A 25,501-nucleotide genomic window follows, 5' to 3' on the forward strand; every position below is an offset into this window, starting at 1 on the left:
CCTCTTGGCTCCGTATGTAACCATGGGATGAAATGTACTTATCAAACTTGATGTAAGATTGCCTTGAGCCTTGCTTTAATCCATACAAGTCTACACACCAGTTCTGCCCGTGTTGGCTTCTCAGGTTTTGTTGCAAAACCTTCTGGATGTTTCATGTAAACATCCTCTCCAAGATCCCCATGAAGAAACACTGCCTTCACATCCATTTGAACCAATTCCATATTAGGAGATAGAAGCTATGAGGAAAGATGATGGAGCTCGCAAGCTAAATAGAAGTTTATTGACTTTGAGATTTTAAAGATGGCATATGCTCCCTCCATGGAGAAGCCATAGCCATGAATGAAGCACTACGAAGTCCAGGCTAAGGAGTATTGCCTTGTTTATGCATAAAATAACAGATCTTGCAAGTGGTCCCACCTTTTCTTAGTCTTATGTGGGCACTTTGAGCTCCAATATTCATTTTCTAGAGGGAGAAAACACTCGATAATTTACTTTGCGAGGCCCTCAAAATGAGCTTAACACTTCATAATGCTACTACACTTGCTTTAATGTCTAGATATTCTTCCTTTGTGCCATTTAGTATAAATAGGAGCTACCCTTGAGAGGATCAAACAAAGGTACCAATGCTAATATTTCTAGTCGTGTGAAAACAACACAACCCAGTTGATGAGCACAACCATCATGTGTTGAGGTAGAAACATTAAGTATGTCAAACGTTCAGTGTAATTCTGGTTACAAAATTATTTAATTTTCTTAGGATCTTATAAAAGGAAAGAGCTTTTTTTTAATGGTTAGAGGCCACCCTTACCGCTCTTCAATTGGAAGGGAGAATCTAGATAGATGCTGTGATTGAAAGGGAGAATCTAGATAGATGTAATTGAAACCTGAATTTCTCAAGATTATGCCTGTCAATTTTGATGCCTATTTTTAACAAGACCTGCATGAGCGGAACTCCAGAAGTCTGTGTGTAGACAATTTAGTGAAAGAAACAATTGAGAAGAACCATCATCACATCTATCTTGGCAACCTCATGATCCAATGGTACTTTGCTAGACAAGGAACATTGTTGTGCCAAGATTGGTGAGCCGTATCGAGCCCATGGTTTCGAGATGCTTTACATGGGTTGTTCGATAGCGGTGACGAGCAAAGTCAATGTTAGCGGACGCAAGCTAGTAAACTACCTAGATCTCAAGGAAAATTGCTTTGCCAAGATAGATGAGCCCAATCACAAGAAGATTTAGAAATTTTCTCATGTAGGAAAAGGGAGCCTTTTTCAACGTTTTTCACACAATACATAACATCACGAGCTTCTGTTTGGGAAGCATCGCTTACCCAGCTAGGTACGATTGGGGGCAGGGGACCACCGGGCCGGCGGTCCCCTGCCCCCAATTGCCTCCCTCACAGAAGCTCATGATGTTGAGGTAAGTCATAATGTGGGTATTATCGTGAGAATCTATCCAAAACTTCTTCTGAATTGAGCTCATGGTATGTTGCAGCTTTGTCAGTTGATACCGGTGTTAGTGACTAGAAAAGTTGTCTATGTGGAATGACCGCCCGAGGGATTTAAGATGCTGGTTTTTGCTCTCGTGTGAACCAAGGATTACCCCTTACCAACATGGATGACGCTGAGGAATAGCCTAGACCTGCATATCTTCTCTACAGCTAGGGCACGAGGAGTGTAGCGACAGCCACGTGTCAATGCATCCGACGTGGAAGCAGTGCTGGCAGGGAGGAAGCACGCGGACGCGATCTCCTGCTACGAAGTCAGATAGGCAGATAGCGCATGTCGAAGCTGAGTTGGCAGGGCAGGCTTGCTCCACGTTAGCAGGGCTGCCAATGAGGCAGGAGGGTAGGGCGCCTAGTTGGCGCTTGTTCATGCCAGTTGGGGCTTGGGGGCACTTCGCCCTCATGCGCTTGCGAGCCCACTCGCATATGCCCAGCACGCAAAGCACTAGAATGAGTAGCCCCAACAAGCTTGCCGTTGCTATGACAATACTCTTGTCCACGCGGCTCATGGGTAGCCGGCCCCTATACTCAACCAAGCCCGGCCTTATTGATGGAGAAGCCATAGCCGCCCACAAGAGGTTCTCTCTGTCACTGTACTTCTGATAGTCAAGGAAAGAACTACACACTCATCTCTTTGCCTTCTATGTAATGCACACTCACAAGCTCCTCTCTGTAGTACTACACACTCAATAACAAGAATTCACAAAACCTCACTTGCAATTTCTATGCCTTCTCTCTCTAGTCTTGATCCATATTATACACACACACACACACACACAACTACTCCTCTCTATGCCCCCTCTTTATACCCCCTCCCCTACCCTTTGGATAAGCACCTTCTCATGCCCTCATCATTCCTCCACCCTTTATACCCATCTATAGAGTCGACGAAAGATTTATCCTACCTAAACAAAGGACTCTAAGTGCACTCTTACTAATATACAATGGCTTTTTTGCCATTCACTTACATTAAAATATGATCCTTACTTTACTCCCTACCACGTCAATGCTCTTACATTTAACTATTATGGTGAAAGCTCTTTATTTCTCTAGTGGAGAATGCACTTCCTATGTATTTTACTACAAACATTCTATCTATGTGGGTTATCCAAAAGTCCCATACAGATGTCATATGTTCGCAAAAAAATCCTTCGATGCGAGAAATCGAGCCTGGTTTACACATCCACTCAAACAATATTCCACTAAGCTTTGATATTCTTGGCAAATATATTATGTTAGAACTTTCACATCTTGAGCAAGCCAAAGGCCTCTTTCCTTGCACATAGTAACAATAAAATTTATCCTTTCCTTCTTCTTCATTTATAGATAGGAATCCAAATGTTGGTTGTGAATCCAACACTCTAACATGTAATACTTGCTATATTAACATTAGCAAAAAGGACAATAAACTACACACATGTGCATGCATACACGCATTGCATGTCATGACATGTAACTTAGATGGCTATGTAGTGGAAAGGACAATTAACAACCCCGCTCCCCCCCCCCCCCCCCCCCCCCCAAAAAAAAAGAAACCCCCACCCGTCCACCCACACACCCGCACTAAAGTTTACGGGCAATTTAACGAAGCTCAAGCGATGGGATCTACGACAACAAAATTAAGACACGGAGATCGAAACACGCGCAACTATAAGATGGTTAGAGTAAACTATGACACGAAAAAATAAACTTGGACAAGCTGGGAGCGTGTCTGAGTCTATTTATTATTTCATGATTTGCCAACATGTCAATGAGAGCGTCATGAATGTAACGGTTACTACATTGAGCTCTCACGATGGTGGCGAGGGTTTGAGTCCTAGTTCCTACAATGAGCGCTTATTTTTTTCACCTTTCATTCGCCTTGAGATCCGCACGCTTCTCACAAAAAGTATGCCATGTTGACATACTAAGATTGGTGTATGGCTCTAAGTGGAACTTTTGAATAGTATCTCCATAAACAAACCCAAATTGAAAGCATCATCTCCTACGCTGGTCAGCTCCCTTAAAATAAGCGAGGGAGTAGAAGGTGGATGAATATTTTAAAAACTAAAGCTTTAAGGTCGTTGTATAAAATTTGAAGGAGATAGAACATTGGATTGCCTGCCTTCAAATTTCAGCCTGATTGAGTATTTCATGTCACTTTCCTTTGAATGTAGATGAGCAAAAGTGGTTTGGTACTTGAGCACACACATATTGTCATTTCAGGTGACAAGATGAGCAAGATCACTATGCCAGATATCTTTTACTTATGAGGGTAGATTTGCACCATAAACTATGTTATCAATCCATCAGTTGACTTGATTGTTGACAAGCACTCTCAAGCATTAAAAAAACCAGACTCTTAGTAATTTCATTTAGCTTTGTGGGCTCCATTGCTTGGTAGCTTTCCTTGGGCTATACCTTTTTCATGGCCTTTGCATATTCTGGTTAGGGTTGTAATCATAGCAAAGTTGATTTATTAATCTATTGTAAGTTTTTAATTATATTCTTTTATCCTCTAATTAAAAGGTATTCTTGATGGATTCAAAAAAGTAAAAGGTATTCTTAATTCAAAGATTCACTTTGTAACAAAAAAATGATGCGCTAATCTATAATACGCAGCAACAGTCAATGACAAAGCACATAGATTTGCAACAGTATCAGTTGGAGAAAGTCAGATACAATTTTGATAGAGAGAGAGAGAGAGAGAGACAGAGAGAGAGAGAGAGAGAGAGCAAGGACACTTTAAAGAGAAGAAAACATTAAAACAAACAAGGAGAGGTCTCACGATGGCCTACACACACACACACACAGATCACTTTAATCGCAAAGCATCACCTTTGTGGTGTTAAGATAGCGGTTTTTAAGAATAACTTTGCCCCACAAACACACGCTTGAAATGAAACTAACCCTGACATTATCTCAGATGCACACCTGATGCAACTTATAAGAACTATACTTGACGTGCCAGAATGCAGTCTCAAAATCTATTAGACAATCTTGGAGAGAGTAGAAGTTAAATTCCACATACAAGAAACCGTTTTCTGATGAAATATGGCTACAATGGAATGACAAACTATGACGCTGTGTAAAGTTGGGCATATAATACATCCTATAGCAAAGTGTCGTTAAGTTTTCACTAATATCCAGTATAGCAAAGTCGGCATACTTGTGTCTTGCAGTAGTTAATGGCATATGTTGAAACAACTGGCACTTGTGCACACTTCTATATTAGAGGAGTAGTCATAAGAGCTTCTTTGCAATCTCATGTTCTATACACAATTTTATGGAAAAGATTAGTTTGCAGATTGAAATTCTTCTCAATCGATCACTAGTACAATCACACCAGCTTATTACAATCTGTGCAAGTTAGAGTATTTGGCCTACCTTGTAAGACAGGCATTCATGCTTTGAGCTCAAATGGCCCTCATCGCCTTGCCCTCACTACTTCTTGCCCTGGTCGTATCGCCCTCGCTCCATGTTTTTCTTGTTGTCTAGGTCCATCTCCATCTCCAAATCATTGATACATATTGGGCATAATGCGGCAATGTAGTGGCTTTATAAACTCCCTAGAGAAGTCTCACACCATAATCAAAGATAAAGAGCTTTATACCAGGTTTCACCCTTAACATAACTGTTTGCTACATTTTCGCCATAGTACACAGAAACTTCTACTTGCAAACGGCATGTTTGGTTCTTCCATCACAAAGCCTGCTAAGGGGCGCATATTCAGCTCATGTAGATCCTGTCGATTGCAAGAAATGCGTGGCAGGCTAGCTATCCAAGGCATTCTCATGATGATCCGATGTCACACACCGCAGCTTTCAGAAGCAGAAGGTAGCAGAACAGCTGCTCATGAGGCTCAGAACGGCCGATCTCGTGATTTTTGTCAAAGCTCCTCATTTCTTAGCACCTAGAATAAACCTGATTGGCAAATATCTATCTCTCTCTCTCTCATTAGAACCTTGGACTTCCAAATTAGAAAAGCTACTTCAATCTCAAGGGCAGAGATGTTCCGATGTTACATTTTGATTAAGAACATTGTATATGTAAATCTACTCCAATCAAAAGAGCAGTGCAGCTCTCCTAATGAGTTTTAACGTTGCAATTCAGTTAAGAAAATAAAAAACAATGTTTTTTGTGTGTGTGTGTGTGTGTGTGTGTGTGTGTGTGTGTGTGAGAGAGAGAGAGAGAGAGAGAGAGAGAGAGAGAGAGAGAGAGAGAGAGAGAATGCAGCGGATCAAAGAACAGTGTCGAAGAATTAGCATGCAGAAAGATACTTTACCTCAACTTAGTATGCAGAGTGACTCAAGGATCCCTCAAGCTCGTAAGAGATACTTTAGCTTAGCACTCTTCCTGTGTTAATATTGTTGATTACAACTTCTTGACAATATTGTTGATTGCAACGAAAAAACTGTGAAAGACAGACAACTATGGACGAAGGAGAGGTGAATTAGACTGCCTGTTGCAGTGCAATCGATACTCGGAGATGATTTGTATCAATGTTGGTCTACATGCTAGCTATGCAAAGATTACCACCAATAAAGACCAACCTAAGGCTGTAGCCATAGCTATGGCAGTGGACTCTGGAGTACGAAATCTTTAAGGCACAGCCGCACCACTTGTTGATGTTGAGGCTTTCTCTTGCGAGGTCGATAAGGAAATGCACAGTCATGTTGACAAGAGGGCCTACAGTTCGTAGGTGGGTGCGCTAGCATGCACACACACAATGTTGGAAGGGAGCCAGCTATTGCGTGTACGTGACTGCTATGAGCATGCGTTCACTGCTTGCCTTCATCGCCCGCCTTTAATGCAGAGACCCACAAACCACGCCATCGAAAAGACCTAACAATATAAAAGCCCTTCACTTTCAACTTAAGAGCACACGTGTCCTCAATCTACTGTCTCTACATCGACGGCCCAAAAATTGCACGATTTCTCCACCCGCCCTCTTATGGCCTTCTGCAGGCCATAAATATGAAGAAAGAGAAACACCAATGATGTGAAGTCGAACACCTCATTATATGGACACGAAAGGTCTTTTGACTTTCCACCTTCATATGTCTTTTGAGTTTCCACCTCCACATGTCTTTTCATTCTCTAAACTCACCATTCAGTGACACACTTAATATGTTTTAAAAGACTTTTTATTTTTTGGAGATTGGAGGAGACTTAATCGTCTAATCATATTTTTTACGCTTTTAATAAAGGACATTTTTTTATCTTTAAACTTGTATGCTACCCATTTATTCTCAATTCTTTGTCAATTTTTTCTATGAAACAAAACTCTTTTTTTATATGTAATGCAGACTAGATTTCACGACTACTATTGTGCATTATCCCAAGACCTTAATTTTCTTGATAAAAATTAAGATTTATTTAATTATTTCTCCACTGAAAACATCGGAGCTTTTTGAATAGAAGCAACAAGGTGAAGTAGGTAACAAGGTAAAATATTACAATGGTTTACATAAGAAGAGAAATAGCGTATGCAACCCACTATGAAATATTTCTCTTTATAGAAATAGAAAAACGATTGTCAAACTCGCAATTTGAGAGTGAGAATTATATTAAACCAAAAAAATTAACAATGCAGGACATGCTCACATTGAGCCACGTCACCCAAACCATCATAAGGCACATCAACATGCTCCTTAATGTCAAATTTTTCTTTTGATGGCTTACATATATAGCATATAACAATTAGTTTAAATCTCTCTTATAAGAAGAGTTTGCCATCACTAACTTGCCATGTGGCACTAATCAAAAAGATTTATTGAGCCATTTACTATTGCTCCATAGAGTATATCTCTATACATTTAATGCACCTTGGAAGCCCCTTTCATGTGACATAAGGATAGGTATTGGAGGGGGAGTGGAAGCCAAAGCGAACAAAGATAGAAAGCGAGCCCCTGGCATGGGGAGTCCTGTGCAAGAAAGAGCCCCCCTCCCCAAACAAAAACCCTCCTCTACGACGTTAAAACTCTCTTCTTCTTCTCTCTCGCCCCCATAAGGGGAGCTCCCTTCCTCCCTCCATCCATAGGGTGGGCCACAGACTCGTTCCTCCTCAAGACAAAGATGTAGGCCAAAAGTTTCACACAACTTATCAAACTACCAATACTAGGTAGATGAAATCCCATACATTTTGGTATCCTAAAACAAAGGAACAAAGATACATTTAAATATTATATTATAATTTTATACTTATTGACCTAGAAGGGCAAACTTAAAATTCTCTCGTTAGTTCCACCTAAACTAAGCATGAGCATCTCTCGTGATTCACATCCAAACAAATGAAAAAAACGTTTGAGCAACATAGTGGTTTGAAGCAAAACCATTGAAAGATTATCTCTTCTTGGCTTTATAACTGAAACCTTAGAGGCAAGGTTCGCCAAAAACATTTTTCCTATCCGAAAAAAATAAGGAAAAACTTTTTTTCGTTGTTGCAAATCGCACATGGTGTGAGAGAGATTATACGAGAAAAAAAAACTACAGAAGCATCATGCTCAATAGGAGCCATGGCCAAAAAAATACATCAAGCCTTCCATCCAACACACAACGTCACCAGTTTCTAACCCATTCACAAGATTTTATAGGGAACCTTCTAACCCATTCACAAGATTTTATAGGGAACCTGAAACCCATACAAAGACTATTATAGATAATATAAGCATACCATAATTTCAAGAAAAAGAAACTCACACCTTGGATGCCACCACTATAGTGGACTCTTCCTCCACCCACCAAAGTGTCCAAGGGAGACTGAGCATAAGAACCACCATCGTAGCAAGAGAACCATGATCGGGTATAAGCATGTTAACATGCCATTGAAAATGTTGTCCCAGACAATGCTAGTTACTCGTACTCGTTAGCATATATTAAAAACCATAGAGCAAGTGTAGGTTGAATTTACAAAGTCCAAAATATTATTCATTCCCTCCCTTTTCGGGTGTGGCCTGGTTTTTCAGTTACTCAAGACAACCTGGGTACTAGATTCTCTGTGTGTGTTTGTGTGTGTGTGTGTGTGTGTGTGTGTGCAGCGCAAACTCCCTCTGACTCTCTTAGAGCATTGAAGACTCTCTCTCTCTCTCTCTCTCTCTCTCTCTGAAGCAAAGACTCTTTCTCTCTTTGTCGCAGATAATCACAAACTCTCTCTCTCTCTCAGACTAGTAGACGGTTTGTTGAGTTCCTTCTCTCTCTCTCTCTTGTGTGTGTGCGCGTGTGTCTGTGTGTGTGTGCAGTGAAGTCTCTCTCTCTCTCTCTCTCTCTCTCTCTCTGAAGCACAGACTCTTTCTCTCTTTGTCGCAGATAATCACAAACTCTCTCTCTCTCAGACTAGTAGACGGTTTGTTGAGTTCCTTCTCTCTCTCTCTCTCTCTCTCTCTCTCTCTCTCTCTCCTTCCACTGGGCATCTTGCCTTGGAGTAGAGTTGTCAAAGTTTGAGCTCTCTCTCTCGTTCTGACAAAGACTTATAGATATGGATAACCAACATACAACATTATTGCCACTAGCTCTAATGCTAGAAATGAAGGTGCACTGTAATATGATGGTAAGAAAATATTGTAGGTAGTCCACTCATTTAGTTGGTCACATCATTGCATGTTTGGAGTTGATATGTTTGGAATTACAACATCAACTGTTGACATCTACTCAGTTGAGTGATTTCAAGTAAGTAATGCATTATGAACATTTATAGTCCTTAGGAGAAAGAAGAAGGGAGCCATTATTAGCATTGAATTACAACTCCTAGGATCCAACTCTGTTTGTTACCAGGAAATATGAGAGAGAAAGAAAGAGTAAACAGTGGGAGCAAAAATAGATGAACGGTGAGAGAGGACATCATGCAGTCAACTATGAGGAGAAAAAAAAAATCTCCTTCAGATTGTGAGAGCTTACAAGAGTAAGACTGGAGGCTTTAGTACAGAAGCAAATTGGGAAATATGGAGTCTCATTGCTCAACATCCACTTGTTCGGCAAATCCATAATTAGTCTTTAGTGGAGGAGGCTATAAAGAGTGCAATTGTCTCCAATGTCAGAAACCCACTAGCTACCATCAAGCAGCCATCAGGTTCTAACAAGGAGTTGTTTTTTAAGAATGCAACATTGCATATGATGTTGAATTGAAAGGAGAACATGCCTATTTCAAAATTCTTTAGGGTCCTGAAAGTCGAATGTCACACCTTGTTCAAGACAAAATCACAGCGGGCAAAGCCTAGTGTTGATAGGTGATTGTTTTCATTGGCTGCATGCCACAAGAAACACTGTCATAGCCCTATTACAGATGACATTACAGATTTGGTCTACACACTTTGGGGAGAGGAGACTCACGTTTCACCAAACAAGAAGGATGTTTGTTGAAAGAGAGTGGGGAGAAAAATCTACATAAAACACTTTGTGCACCTCCTAGACGAGCCTTGGGTGATGGATCAAATACTTATGCTATAACTCATGCATTCTATCTAGTGCATCTCTAATGCATAATAGCTTATATATGCTGATCAATAACATACTCATATGTATATTGATACTAGTAACCACACTGTACATAATACTCAGAATGCTTGTTAACATGCAAGTAAGATATGTAGCATGCCATGAGTATGCTAGTTAGAATGCCCAGTAATCTACCTAGCCTACAGAGTATGGTGGTTAACACAATAGGTTATGCTAGTTAAGATTGTTAGCAGCAAGCTAACGCGGACACCATTTTTTGGAGTTCTCCTTGTAAAACAATTATTATTTTGATAAATCGAGAATATTATAACTCCTATTTTCTTGGTAAACCTTGTAATTAATGAGCCGGGGCTACAAGCTTTCAGATTGTATCAGCCAGTCAATTCCCAGCTTTGGTAGAACTCCAGATTATTACTTTTGACCACCCAAAAACCTTGGCTAAGGTATAAAAGCCAATTTTTGTAAGTTTTTTTACAAGTTTTTGGATAAGAAATACACAGCGTGAGCTAACGGTGCTCACTTCTCTCCTTCTCGCTCTTCCTACTCCCTCTCCGGTTGTCACATTGCGAATGCGTTTGTTGCATTGCAACCGCAGGTAAGAGCTCTACGCATTGACGTAAGCCATTCACATTATTTCGTAGCTTTTGGCGTCGCCGACCTGCGGCCTAATTTTATCATAACTAGAAATTTACACTTTTAAAACGAAAACTAAGCATAGGCGGGGTATTGGGGCATCATTGCTAAGCATTTAGATGCATTCTGGGTTGAAAACGACTAGGTCAAAAATCCACTGTTGTTAACAATCGCGATTTTGGAACTTGACCTAAAGTGGGGTTTGAGGCCATAGGCATATGTGCTTAGGTTTTCTAAACTTGTCCTAGAAGTTTTGTTACGTTTGGATGTCATTTGATGCTGTAATGGATGTGATTTGCTTGCCGATGAGCGATTGGCTTTTGATTTTAGTCACTTGAGTGTAGCTTGAGTTAGATGCGAGTTGTTAGTTTTTTTCCAAGAGATTGACAATCTCTTGTAGCCACTATGTACTACTCGAGTCAGCTTCGTCCCATGGTTTGACAAATTAATCGTGGTTCTCACTAATACTGCAATAAGATAGGATGGTGAGGTTAGACACGCGTCCCACATTTGGTGCTGCTGCCGGGGATCGAAGAGACCTAAACTAGGAAAAGACCTAAACTAGGAAAAAATACGAGCATCTTATGTAATTTTCCTTTAACTTCCTCTAGGTTCGCGTAGAGTTCAAAACTCTCTTTTAGAAACCGCATAGCTTAAGATTGTCGTCTTTTACTGTGTAGAGGTAGCTTGGAAGTAATCGTACTTGTTGCTGAGTACCTTTAGGAATGTAGGATTGTAGATTTAGATTAGGATTTGGAGAATTATTGGTAGACGAGACACGTCTTAAGATCAAGACTCTGAAAAACATAAAAAACACAAGAAAACGAGTGTTTGTGGACACTTTCCACAACCCCATTGCACGAGAAACTAGGAGTAGGGTAAGTAGGATCCGAGGTGGATTTCATGTTGCTCTCTCTGAAAGAATCAAGTGTGAGTTGTTATGTAAAGTTACAGAATTTCAGGTCTAAGGCTAGAAATAGCTTGAAAAGACTCGAATTCACTCAACCCCACTGGAGAATAAGCCTAAGAGTTGTTTGAACTAGTGGGTAAGCTCAAGGACACTTCGAGGTAAAAATTTCAAGAAGTTGACCAAAACTCAGATTATTTACTTTTTCTTGACATTTTAGGCCAAATTAAGTTTTGATTTGATTTATAGGCTTAAAAAACATCATAAAAAGACTGTCTTTGAGAAAATTGCAAAAAAGTGCCATTTCAAGCCTCAAGTTAATAATCGCGATTATTAACTTTTTGCTATAAATTAGCCAAGACTCATACCATTGACTCATTGCATGTGTACAAACAACTTTTGTAAAGGCCCAAAAGATTTGGATCATTAAACTGGCAAAAAACTGGGGTAAAAACTAAAGTTTGTACTGACTTTTTGAACCTTGAGTGTGAATTGAGGAAAAATTTATCCAAGCTTGTTGAAAATTGATTCATAGGCTTATATTGATGTGATAAACATGTGTACATGCTTAGTTGACCAAAAACTTGTAAAATTTTGTCAAATGTAAATAATCGCGATTATTTACATCTACCCTGTTTTTGAACTTTTTTGACCAAGTTGGCATACCACTAGCTTTACCATGTTGTAATAAGCCCACAAACCCAATTTGGTAAGATTTGAATCATTGGATTGAAAATTGTGACTAAAATTGCAAAGTTAGTCTGCAGACAAATAATTGATGACCATTTGAACAAAAATTGTCCAAACTTGTTGAAAATTGGCTAGTGACCTTAACATAAGGTGCTTAATAGATCTGTGTCAAAGTTGGGACAAAAATTGTAAAAAATTATCAAAAGTAAATAATCGTGATTATTTATATCTGCTTCAAAACTTGGTGATTTTGTAAATTTGAGTATACCACAAAGTCAAGCACATCAAGCAGACCCCACAAATCAATTTTGGTAAAATTTGGACCACAAAAGTGAGCCTTAAGCCAAATTCTCGAAATCAGAGTCTGCGGACACGGAACAGTGGGTTAACTTGATCAAAATTTGTCAAAACTTGTTGAAACTTGCCCAAGGGCTTTAACAAGTTGTATACTTGCCAAGTGCCAAAAATTAGCAAAAGTAAATACTCGTGATTATTTACTTCTGCTATCCAGAGACTTCAATGTTGATTTTTGGGATTATATAGTGTTAGACCAGCATAATATAAGGCCACAGGGCAATTTTGGGTTCAATCGGATCAAAATTGGTACAGATACACTCAGTTTACAGATTGCAAATTAGACCTTTGATTTTGCTAAGCTGAATCTGAAAGTCAAACTTTTGACTTCCATAGCACGATTTGAAGTGATATAAAGAGACCAATCACTAGAGTTCTCAAGAGATCTACTCTCCTTATAGAAAAATAGCTAATTTGATTAATTTTTTACAGGAATCAGCGACAAGGAATCAATGACTTGATAGAAAGTTGCAATTGAATCAAGTGGAAATTGACGATAAGTCAATCTAAGGTGAGTACTCAATGTAGGGCTTCAGAAGTCTATATGAACCTTAGATCTGGTCGTGTATTAGGAAATCAAAGCCTATTTGGAGAAAACACCAATAGAGTATCCACTGAAGAAAGCGTAAATCAAGGCAACTCCTTGCACACAATTCTTGAAGAGGTCTCGGACACTTTTTCAGATTCAACATCCGAAATGTCTTCTTACTCGACTCACTCGGAAACCGGAATGACAATGCGCTATAAGCATATACTCTCTTTTTACAAGACTAATCGTCATGGAGCCTAGGTTTACTTGGATCCTAACGAAGAGTATGCTATTCGCATTGATGATCATGGTATTGAGTTCGAAGAAGAGGTTAGGGCAAACAAACAAGGAAAAATGTACATGGATCGAAACGGAACTCAATATGTACAAGTTGAAAATCTTGATGTGGTAGACAAATGGAGCTTAGAAGTAAACACTATAATCCCAGATATGTCATCAAAAGAAGGACCACCAACCTTGGAATTCAAGGCATACGATCAAGTAGACTTGAAGCCTTTGAAACGGCTTAGTACGGATAATCCTAGGACCGGAGTCTATTGTTGGGAAGATAGGAACATAAAAGATCTTTTGTGGACTTCTCATGCTAGACCAGGCCAATTAACGGCCATGAAGATCATATATATCTTCAAAATCAAAGATAAGGGATCTGCGGATCTACCAACTTACTTGTTTAGGGATTGTTATAACAACAATTTTGTTATGATGACTCCTGAGGAGGTAGAACAAACCAAATACCAGGGGTATTCCATACGGGATTGGATATTGGGACTAGGACCAGAAACCACTCCAAGAGACGAACATCTTGAGAGATCATCTGAGAGTAATGTGAAGAAACCAGAAACCACCTCATCCCATAGAAAAACGGGTGACACTAAGGCCAGTCCAGGGCTACATGAGTCACTATTTCCGACAGACTGATTTGAAGGACTCGAAACAGGACCAACTTCTAGAAGACCTGGAGTTGAACCAAATAGACGTGCCAGACCAGCTGATTTTCAAAAATGGGTCAGAAAATACAGTGGATCAGTGGATCCATATGACCACTTAGCAAGCTTTAAGCAAGTGCTAAGAGCAGAGCGTATATTCGATTTGCATACTCAATTCGAGGGGTTTGGAATGACATTAGAAGGAAAATCTTTGACATGGTTCCAAAACATTCCACCAAGGTCAATCATGGATTTGAATACATTAGCTCAAGAATTTGTAGCTATTTGTTCTAAAACGAGGATTAAACATAATACGGTAGCTCAAATCTACAGCTTTAAACAGAAACATGGTGAGTCTGTTAGGGATTGTGCAACTCGAATGAAATGATACATTGCTAGATGCTCAGAGATGGAGATACCTGCAGAAGAGCGACTTGTATCATTGTTTCTGGAGGGATTGCTAAACAAAAGAACTTCATGCTATACTCTATATTAAAAAGCATACAACCCTAGAGGCATGTGTGCCTGATGCTATTTACCTAGGAGACAATTGTGAGATCTTCAATGAAGAGGATGTCCCTAAGGATAACCAAAGCGAGAAGACAGCATCCACAAAACCAGCACAAGTGGGAACGGCTTCTGCGGCACCACTCTCAGCCATAGAAGATATGCTAAAAAGGATGAATGACATGATGAACAATATGCAAAAAGCACCTATGAGAGGACCAAGACAGGGGATAACCCCACATGGACAACCAATAAGGCCACAAAAATGGTGAGCAATCGAGGGTAAATGGACCAACCATGAGACCCACGAGTGCTAATTCAGACCAAAGTATGATGGGAATGTTCAGTACATGCCCATGAGGCCCCAAGGACAACCCATGTACAGATATCAGCCTAATATGGCTCAAGTTCAAAGACCACCAATGGGTATGGACAGACCTCAACCTGTGTTGGGAAAACAACCTCCTTATCCAGGACATAATGTGGTGCCATTAAAGTACATGCACTCAGAAGGAGTCATAGATGAACAAGCATTAGTGCCTGTTACACCCTATGCAGAGTCTAGTCCATCTACAATAATGTTAGAGGGAGATTGGTATAGTCCACACCCACCACCAATGGAGGAAACCATGGCTTATGCTCCACCAGAGCTCACACCAATGTATTATGTAGCTAATCAAGGTGTCAAACCTCCCATGGGAAGACCCATGATGAAGCCCAGAACAGGAAACTGTCATAACTGTGGTGCTGATGACCATTGGAAGAACGAATGTGCAGAGCCTGACAAAAACCTCAAATCAATTGAAGCCTATTGCATACAATGTTGCAAAAAGGGATGACACTTTCCGGAAGATTGCTCTAAGAATCCTTTGAACAAGGGAAAAACTATAGTCAACATAGTCCAAGTGATGCCTAGTAGCTCATCGGAAAGCGAACCAATTGTTCCAATCAAGGTAATCACTAGAGCCCAGGAAAAGAAAAAGAAACACAATTCCTCTGATGATTCGGAGAACACGAAATTTTCTTCCCAAAGAATCAAAAGAAGCAGAAGCAAAAGATATGAGATGAGAAAACAAAAACAACGGGTTGAAAAGAAGAGAAATAAAAAATGTTAGCCCATGACAGATTGAAAGAAACTGGCAGTGAATTCAAGGAAACAACCGTGAAATCTGGAGGATCCATTCTGGTTGATAAAATTTTTGAGCCTATCAATGATGCCTTGGAAGCTTACCAAGCAGGACTCAAAGTAGACCAAAACATGAAAAACAAATGAAAACTATCCATCTCCAGACATAGAAGCAGTTAAGCTGGAAGGTTATCAAAACTTGGTAAGAATCACGCAAGAAATGTTGGATAAAGAAAAAACCAAGCTTGAAAATATTGCAAAACCGGAAGAGCTTGCGATAGAAGAAACGAAAGCCAAATCCGATGTGGTGGCAGAACCCCACTTTGAAACAAATGAACCAGAGCTCATAGTGTCGGACAATGAAGATGCCTTAGACGGAATTCCATTCGTAGAGGAAGACTGGACAGGACACTTATGGGAAAAGGTAAGGGAGATCAATGATGGGAGCCTAACTTTAAAGTCGGCTCCTATAGAGGAAGTCTGGTTGGATAACCTACCATCTAATATGAACATGGATTTACAATCCTTGTATGAGGATTGCGGATCAGAGGCTTCAGGAATATCTACACCTATGACATTAAAAACATTACCTTCTTACTTGGGAGATAACGAAGATGACTCTTATCATTTGCAAGACCACTCAAGCAAAAAGAGCCAAACAGACCCTAGAAGTAGACAACATTCATTCAATCATGTCTACACCTATCCAATGAACTCTTACTTTGGGAGAACTGTTGAAACTCAACCCATACTTATGGAACGATTTACAAAAAACCCTAGAGAAGGTGGGGATAACGGGGTTAATCTCTAAGAATCTGGGAAACTTGAAAAATGCCACGGAAAACAAAGAGATTCGATCAGTTCCTATGACCAAGGTCGGAGAATATTATGCAGGGGAAGAAGGAAACACTACCCTCCCAGTGAAATATAATGACATTGAAACCATGGCAATACTGGATAGTGGAGCTAGCATAGCCATAGCCACTAAAGTAGTATGGGAATCCTGGGGACAACCAACCATTAGACAAACACGAATGAAATTATAGTTGGCTGACGGACACATTGAAAGACCATTAGGGCTACTAGAAAAAGTGATAGTCAACTCTTGTGGAATTGAATATCAACACACTTTTGCCATAGGAGACTTTGGGAAAAAACTCAACTATGAAATCATATTGCGAAGACCTTTCATGTGACATGTACAGCTTATCCAAGATGGGGGAAATGACTATCTGTACTAGAAGCAAGTGGGATCTATAACAAGAGTCAATCTAAAAGACCACACCTATAGCTTCGGCTGCAACTAAACTCCCATCTTGGCTAAACAAAGACACTCCTATTTGGATATGCGGAGCTTCAGAAAATGGAAGCTTAAGACGAGAGGAATGTATCCTAGAAAGGGACTGTACAGACGAAGCATACGTACCTGAACCCTTTCCAGAGCATTTATTCGAACCATTCGAGTGGACTCAAATTTTAGCAAGAATGGATGTATGTGTAAATACGTCTATGCCTACTCAATTTTGCAATGAGTATGGCTACGACATAATTCCCATCCAAATGATGACAGTCCTTAACATTGAAAACAAAGATGAGGAAACAAAGGACTTGCTGAAAGCTCAACAAGTCTTTTTTGACCTCTATTACGATGCAACTGATGAGTTAGATGAGCACTCAGCTACCTCAGAAGATTCGGGATCCGAAAAAGAGCATACGAGGACTCAGTTTCTCTTAATGAGAGGGGAGGAAGACTTTCCAAACTAGAAATGAAGAAGACAAAAATGGTATAGAATAACTGGTAGATATCCTTCAAAGCGAAACTTAAAAATATCTCAGACATCGAGAAAACCAGGAAGGGTACTTACGAAGAACATCAGGATAAAAAATCACTCATGACCAGAGTCGAGTGGAAAAAGAAATATCAAGAGTTGAAAAAAGCTCTAAAGGAGATATACACCACCGAAAGGGAAACCACGGAAAAGGATAGTAAGGATGTAATGCATGTTTCATCCCATTGTATACTCTCCAAGATCGGAAAATCATAATCAAACAACCTGTTAGGGAACTACGGAAACAAGGCGAGTCCTACGAAGGACCTGAAAATGCTAAAAGGGTAGACTTGGCTGAACCAGGAGAAGAGCCTAGACCGGCTTATATTGCAAATGACCTAACTTAGAAGAAGAAGAAAAGCTTTTGCTGAGCTTGTTAAAGGAATACCAGGATATCTTTGCTTGGTCTTACAAGGATCTCAAGGGTGTTGATCCAGAAATCTGTCAGTATACTATACCCATGAGAGATGATGCAAAACCAAGTAGACAGAGACCATACACTTATAACGAAACATTTGCTAGAAAGATCAAAGAAGAGATCGAAAAACTAAAGGAAAGCCAAATTCATTTACAAAATTGAACACACTGATTGGGTGTCTCCAATTGTGGTAGTACCTAAGAAAAACGGGAAATTATGAGTGTGCGTTAATCTCAAAAAAGTGAATGCAGCTACCATTAGAGACAACTTTCCTCTTCCAATAACTGAGCATGTTTTAGAACGAGTGGCAGGAAAAGAAGCTTACAGCTTCCTAAATGGATTTTCGGGATACAATCAACTTTTGGTTGACCCAAAAGATCAGCATAAAACTGCTTTTGCAACAGAATGGGGTATATTTGCCTATCGGGTTATGCCGTTTGGATTAACTAATGCTCCAGCCACATTTCAGAGATTGATGAGCCATGCTTTCAAAGAGTATCTTCGGAAATTCTTGGAAGTATACATGGATGATTTATGCGTACATTCGTCAATCCGAGCTGATCATTTTGAACACCTCAACAAGGTATTCGAGAAATGTAGACTTTACAAGATTTTCTTAAATCCTGAAAAGTGCACATTCATGGGAAGACAAGGGAAAATCCTTGGACATATAGTGTCTAAAAATGGCATAGCTACTGATATTGAAAAGATTCATGTCATTGCTGATTTGCCTAGACCAACAATTGTCAAAGGGGTACAAGCCTTCATGGGACATTGTGGATATTACCGGCGGTTCATCTACATGTATGCTATAATTGCAAAACCCATGTATAGCTTGATTATGCACTTTGAATGGACCGAGGCATCTGAAGAATCGTTCATGAAGCTTAAGCAAGCTCTCACCTCAGCTCCGATATTGAAAGCACCCAATTGGGATAAGGTATTCCACGTACATGTAGATGCTTCAAACTTTGCTATTGGTTGTATACTAGCCCAACCAGGAGATGGGAAAATTGAATTTCCTATTTCTTATGCTAGCCGACAATTAAATATGGCAGAAAAGAATTACACCACCACTAAAAGAGAAGGCTAGGAATGATCTATGCCGTTAAAAAGTATAGGCATTACCTATTAGCCAACAAGTTTGAGTTCTTTGTGGACCACCAAGCCTTGTTATATTTGGTCAACAAACCATGCAACACAGGGAGAAAAGTGAGATGGTTCATCATTCTTCTCAAATTTGATTTCACTCTGGTTGTAAAAAAAGACACTACACATCAACGAGCAGTTCATTTGTCAGGGATTGTTTCAGGGGAATCACCTAGAGGGGTAGATGATGATCTACCAGATGCCTATTTGTTCTCCGTGGAAATGATACCTAGATGGCCTGAAAAAATTGTGTCATTGATGACAATAGCTCAAGTGGATTCACCACTTCCTATCACAGTTGATTTAATCGAGCAATTGGCTATGTATCAATTACTAGTTGGGAGGCTATATAAAAGAAATAGAGACGGGATATTGCTTTTATGAATTAACCCTAAAGAAAAGGATCAGTACCTAAGTCAAGCACATGTTACCATAGTAGGACTTCACTTTGCGGAAGACCAAACTATGCAACCAATCTTAAGACTTGGAGTATTTTGGCCGACTATGAGGAGAGATGTTCGATCTTTGTAAAAGATTGCCCTCAGTGTCAAAAACAACCACCCATTCCTCATGTAACATTGTTTCAAATGTCACCTGTTCCTAAGTGGAGTAACTATTTGGTTACTTACTTATCGAACCAAACATTTCCTGAGGATATGAGTAAACGCCGTCAAAGAGAAATTGAAATGGAAGCAAGAGACTATGCTCTCATTGGGAACCAATTGTATCGGAGAGGTAAAGATCAACATTTACGTCTTTGTGCAAATGAAAACGAGTATATTCCGATTATAGAACAAGCACATGCTGGATTAGCTGGAGGTCACTTTTCTAGTGAGACCACCGCAAGAGCAATCTTGATGGAAAGCATATGGAGGCCAACACTTTTTGCAGATGCCAAAGAATATGTTCGAAGATGTGATGCTTCTCAACGAGCAAAAATGCCAACACGAGTAGAAAACATGCCCTTAAGACCAATGATGGGGCCCAGAGCCTTCGCAAAATGGGGTATAGATTTTGTTGGACCAATACAGCCACCTGCTTATAGAACCCAAGCTCAATATATCATTGTAGCTACGGACTATTTGACCAAGTGGGCCGAGGCTAAAGCAACCCAAAAGAATGATGCCAGAACCACTGCTACATTCTTATATGAATATGTATTCGTAAGATATGGATTGCCAATAGAGATTGTCAGTGATCGGGGAACTCATTTCCTCAATGAGGTAATAGAGTATCTGCTTAATGAGTTTATGGTTATCCATAACAAATCAGCTCCCTATCACCCACAAGAAAACGGAAAAGCTGAGTATACAAATAAAATTCTTAGCTCAGTACTGACCAAAGTGGTTAGTTCAGGAAGGACCGACTGGGAAATGAATCTCCATGTTGTTCTATGGGCTTATCAAGTTTCATCAAAACAGCTTTAAATGCCACACCCTTTAACCTTGTTTATGGTCTTGATTCCATACTGCCAATAGAATTTCTATTGCCGACATGAAGGGTAGCACAGACTCTCGAGTGGACTGGACATGAATTTTCAGAAAGACTTGAAGATTTGGAAAAGCTAGACGAGCAAAGGCTAACTGTTGTAGCTCATATCTATGCACAAAAGCGGAAACAAAAAAAGTTTTTTGATTCCCACTTAATGAAAAAAAATTTCAAGAAAGGGGACTTAGTTCTAGTCTATTCCCTTAAGCAACACATTCCCAAGTTTAAGAAAAAGGGAAATGGACCGTTTATCATTGAAGATGTATCTCCAAGTGGAGCAGTAAAATTGTCCACCCTAGATGGTGAACCAATGGCTAATTGGATTAGTGGATGTCGTTTAAAGAAATAAAATTTGCCACTAACCGATGAATTGCTAGAGAAAATGCATGCAGCCAAACAAAGGAAGATCAAGTGACAACAAGTTATTGATGAAGCTCAAGAGGAAGCTAGACTTCGGGTACTCAAGCGTAAAGATGCCCTCAAGGCTCAACAGATACCGATTCCCATCAACACTTTGGAAATAGATGATCGACAATGGGAATTACCTAAAGACAGTTTCAACAGATGATGACCTGTTAGATAGAATGGATCTACGCATCAAGTACAACTCAACAATCATAGCACTAATGCTTTGGTAGACACAAGAGCTAGAGTGAATGCAGTCAGTTATTCCACATACATGAAAGCAAAAAGTCAAGCATTGACCGTAGGAATAACGACATCAAAGGATGCAACAAGAATCCAACTCCAACATTGGGAGTAGTCAACTTGAACGTGGCAGTACATGGATGTTCATGTCCGCATCAGTTTGTATGCTTGCCAGATGAACACATGAATGAGACGATGATTCTTGGCATTCCTTGGATGTGTACATACAAAGCAGTGCCAGATTGGGATACGAATCAGCTAAAGCTATCACTTAAAGCAGGACAACTCATTGTTCCTATTGCACCAAGCAAGGAGGAATGGAAAAGATGCTATCAAAAGATTAATCCACGAAGCAAATCTTCTCCATCCCCTCGACAAACAAATGCTACAAGTAGCATGCAAGGAGTCAGGAAAATGTGGGTACCAAAAGCACAACTTGTGGATAAACCAAATCAGATCTGGGTGCCTAAAATTTCACCAAAGAAACAGAAGACGATTCCAAGTTTTTGAGCACAGAATCTAGCATCTGTGAACAAAGAACCTAACATGAAAAAGGTTTGGAAGAAAAAGGAGCACTTATCTTCTCCACACACCGTGCAACCGATCAAACAGTGGCGAATTAAGTCGCAAAGGGCTCTAAAACACCATGCACCAAGCAGACCGAGCTACCAATGGCGAGAAAAAGCTCGACAACCGTCTAATGTGCTACGAACAGCTCAAGCAATCATCGTGCTTAAACACCCTGATGGTACTATCAAACAGAGAGCACAAAGGCTACAAGATTTTCTCTTTGGAAGACATCAACAACAAACCTTGACATCGAAAACCCTTGAGTTATTTACTCAAGACCCAGCTCTTGCACAACATATTGAGTTGAATTGCATTGATCTTCATATCATGGTAGAGCCAATCACGGATATGCATAGACACAATTGTTCAACCCATGCATGCAGTCATCCCGAAGAACGCCATCTAGGGGGGGTGGAAGGGCACTAAGTACTAAGTAATTAAAGGCAATGTTTGAAGAGGGAGGAAAAAGTTCCATGTCAATGTGTGATTTTTTGCAAAATTACCTAATAATTCCCTTATAATTCATCAACAAGGAAAAATATACTGATAATATCTTCCCGATGAGTGTAAATAGTGTATATACTATTAGAAAATCATTAAAAATAGTCATTTTTGGGTATTTTTCATCATTTTTGTTGATAAGGAGGCTTAAAAACGGAAAAATCCAACAAAAAATAATAAAGCTATGTTTTTCAAGGGATTTTCTCAATTATTGGATTTTCACTTTACTTTTTTAGAGCATTTTTCTATTTTCTTTGGTTTTTTCAAATAAAAAGGTCAAAAATTAATAATAAATAGCAGGGAAGCCCAGATGGAAAAACGAAAGACACGATGGTGATCAGAAAGACAAGGCAGACAAACACAATTTTTTTTAACAAAATCAGAAGATGGAAGCCGGAAGCCTAAATTGGGCGACCAGGCCTACTTCTGCAAAATTCTTGCAGAATGAGCTACAGGAATCCGATTTTGGAAATTTTTGAGCCTAACATAGATTTCACGGCCTAATAGGACTAGCGGGGGAATCTGGGGAAAATTGATTCGGGAAGTCCAGGTGTAGATATCCAGCGTAAGCTAAAACCACCTCATTTCCACTTGGAGCCTTTGTAGAGAGAGCATTTCGGCCTCTTTCGTGTGACATTTCTCGAGCCCACAGTTGACCTTTCTCAGCACCATCTCACACGAGACATGAGGGGTAATTCTTTACTCATTAATGATCCATTTTGTACAGCCAGTAGCTAGTCTAAAGCCCTAGAAAAAACCCTAGAAACCGAGCAGTGCACGAAGACCTACAACCTAAAATTGACCATAGCGGCTTGCCAGCTTGACCAAATCAGATGCGATTTGAACCATAGCATGCCCTAACATAATAGAACCTTTCCATACCACCAGATGACCATTCAACTGGGGTCAAGGGTCCCCAATAAAGAAATTAGGATTTTTTGGGAAAGGCCCGAGTTTCGACTTGACTCCACAGATGGTTTGCTAATGAGGTTCATATACAATGTATATGATTGGTTTGGAGAAATCCATCAAGTAAAGCCCTCGAAAAGCGGAAAATGGCTCGAAGGTTACGAAGCGTCAAATTCGACATACGAGGCCAAAAACTGACTCCAAATGAGCCAAAATTGGAGAGGTAGCTTCACAACGAGGTTACGGACAAGTCCAAAGCCTCAAAGTTGATCGACCAACCCAACCGATAGAGTAATCACCAAAAATGGTGATTTCAGAGTCGAGAGAGTACAAAGTGATGCCGGCATGAACAAACTTGACCAAATTCAATTTAGGACTTGTATTAGGTGTATGAAACATGTCTAGGTCAAAATTTGTGAGAATTGCAAAGTTTTTGTCACTATAGTAAATAATCACGATTATTTACTTTTGCAACATTTTTGCTTGAAAATTATCAATTCACCTCACCTATCATGTGTACACACCTATTACATGCCAAAAATCAAGTATGAGCCAAAATGACCACCCATTACTTGCAATTTTGCCAAAAACACAAAGAAGTCTTTGTAAGCCAAAATCTGGGTTATGAACAACTTTTCTTGATCCAAATCACCTCATAATTCATACCCAAGCTCTATACCATGCCTAGAACCAATGCATGCCAAAAAATGTCAATTTTGAAAGAAAAGTTAATAATCACGATTATTTACTTTTTGGTCAAAATTGGGAAATTTGGATATTTTGTCATCATACATCCAAAGTACATGTTGAGATAAGCCCACTAGCGAATTTTGAGTCAGTTTGGATTTCAAAATCTCAAATTTCCTTTATATCTACTGTTTCAGAGACCTAAAGCCAAAATCTGGTACCATTTTCATCCTGTACATCCAAATGAGCCCATATTTCCCTCAGAGCATGTAATTGGCATATACTTCAAGCTTATAAAGCCAAGTTTGCAAAAAAGTTGAAAATTTTCCTCGCTGTAAATAATCGTGATTATTTACTTTGTTTGCAAATTTTTGTTTTGACCATACAGTTTTGTTCCTTGCATGATTTTATGCATCTTTGCTTGTTCAAAAATTGATTTGAAGCAATTTGGACCAGATTATCAACATTTCAATCTAAAAGGACATTCCAGAGAAAAATCTGACAACTCTGCTAACTTTGCACTCTATTCACTGAACAAGAGCAATGCAAGCCGCGGAGAAGGCTAAGAAGAAGTTAAACCAAAAGGAGAAACTGCAAGAACTACCCCCGTATCAAATGGACCCCGAGTCTATAAAAGCGACAAAAGCATCTTACCTTTCTAAAGAGCAGTTGGAAGAACACCAAACCACGGTATTGATTGGCAGGTTTAAGAGTGAAGAAGAAAATCAGGTAGAGTTGCAGCTCTTGCCTAAAGAGGTCAATGATGTAGCTGCAAAGCCAGAAACCAAAGAGGCTAACCGCAGGTTGGGGCTCCGACATTTTTACGAACAAGAACCTTGCGGGGTGGACTTTCAGAAAGTGTACGAGCTTTTGTCCATAATCAAAGAAGATGGAACCGCCCAGATATCAGACAACGAAGGAAACAAGGTCGAGGTTGTAATTACAAAAGATATTGTGGCAGAGGCACTTAGACTACCCACTGAAGGGATGACCATGCGGGCAAGAGACAGGAAGAGAGCGGGCACATTTACCAAGGAAACAGCCGCGGCTACATTCGCCGGTCTCATCCACAAACAGGTGGAAGAGCCAGCCCGTCTGTACCATCAACACTTCCATTTCCTGGCAAAAAGGCCACCAAGGTACACGACACCAAATCATCCCGTGGCCACCACTTTTACACAAATACTGAAGTCAAAAACAAGGCAGCCTGTGGACCACGCATAGTATGTTTTGACAACATTGAAGGCCGCCAAGAAGGAAGGGAAAATAACATACTTGGGCGTGCTAGAAGTATTAACAAGAATAGCCTATCATGCCATCAGCATGGCCGACAACCTACCGCCTGCCCCAGATCAGAATACATGGATCTTGGCAGCTCAACCCTCTCCAAGGGCTACAAGATAAGGTAAAAGATCATTTAAATCAGGGGATGAATCAAATGACATCTCATCAGAGCGGCACAACAGTGAAAGCTCCGACAACGAAGAAAAAAGAGCTAGAAGGGAAGAGATGAAGAGGAAAGCTGTGGTTTCCCACCAAGAGGAGCCAGTGCAGAAACAAGCACGATTTGAAAGAGAAAAACAGGCATATCAACGCACTAGGCAAGCATAGGGAAAAGACCCAGAAAAGTGGGTACCCACCGGCTTGAAAGGACTTCGAACGAAGCATCA

General features: G+C 40.0%; 1 protein-coding gene across 1 annotated transcript; it reads right to left on the minus strand.

Annotated features, from left to right (window-relative positions):
* Nucleotides 1-1,039: 1,039 nt before the first annotated feature.
* Nucleotides 1,040-2,278, minus strand: LOC147431438 (RING-H2 finger protein ATL80-like). The gene has a single exon (XM_086494577.1). It carries the CDS (start codon nucleotides 2,067-2,069, stop codon nucleotides 1,638-1,640), a length of 432 nt encoding a protein of 143 aa, XP_086350703.1. The 5' UTR covers nucleotides 2,070-2,278; the 3' UTR covers nucleotides 1,040-1,637.
* Nucleotides 2,279-25,501: the final 23,223 nt, after the last annotated feature.

The sequence above is a fragment of the Adiantum capillus-veneris genome, chromosome 21 (assembly GCF_014529385.1).
Source record: "Adiantum capillus-veneris isolate H3 chromosome 21, ASM1452938v2, whole genome shotgun sequence".
Lineage (NCBI taxonomy): Eukaryota > Viridiplantae > Streptophyta > Polypodiopsida > Polypodiales > Pteridaceae > Adiantum > Adiantum capillus-veneris.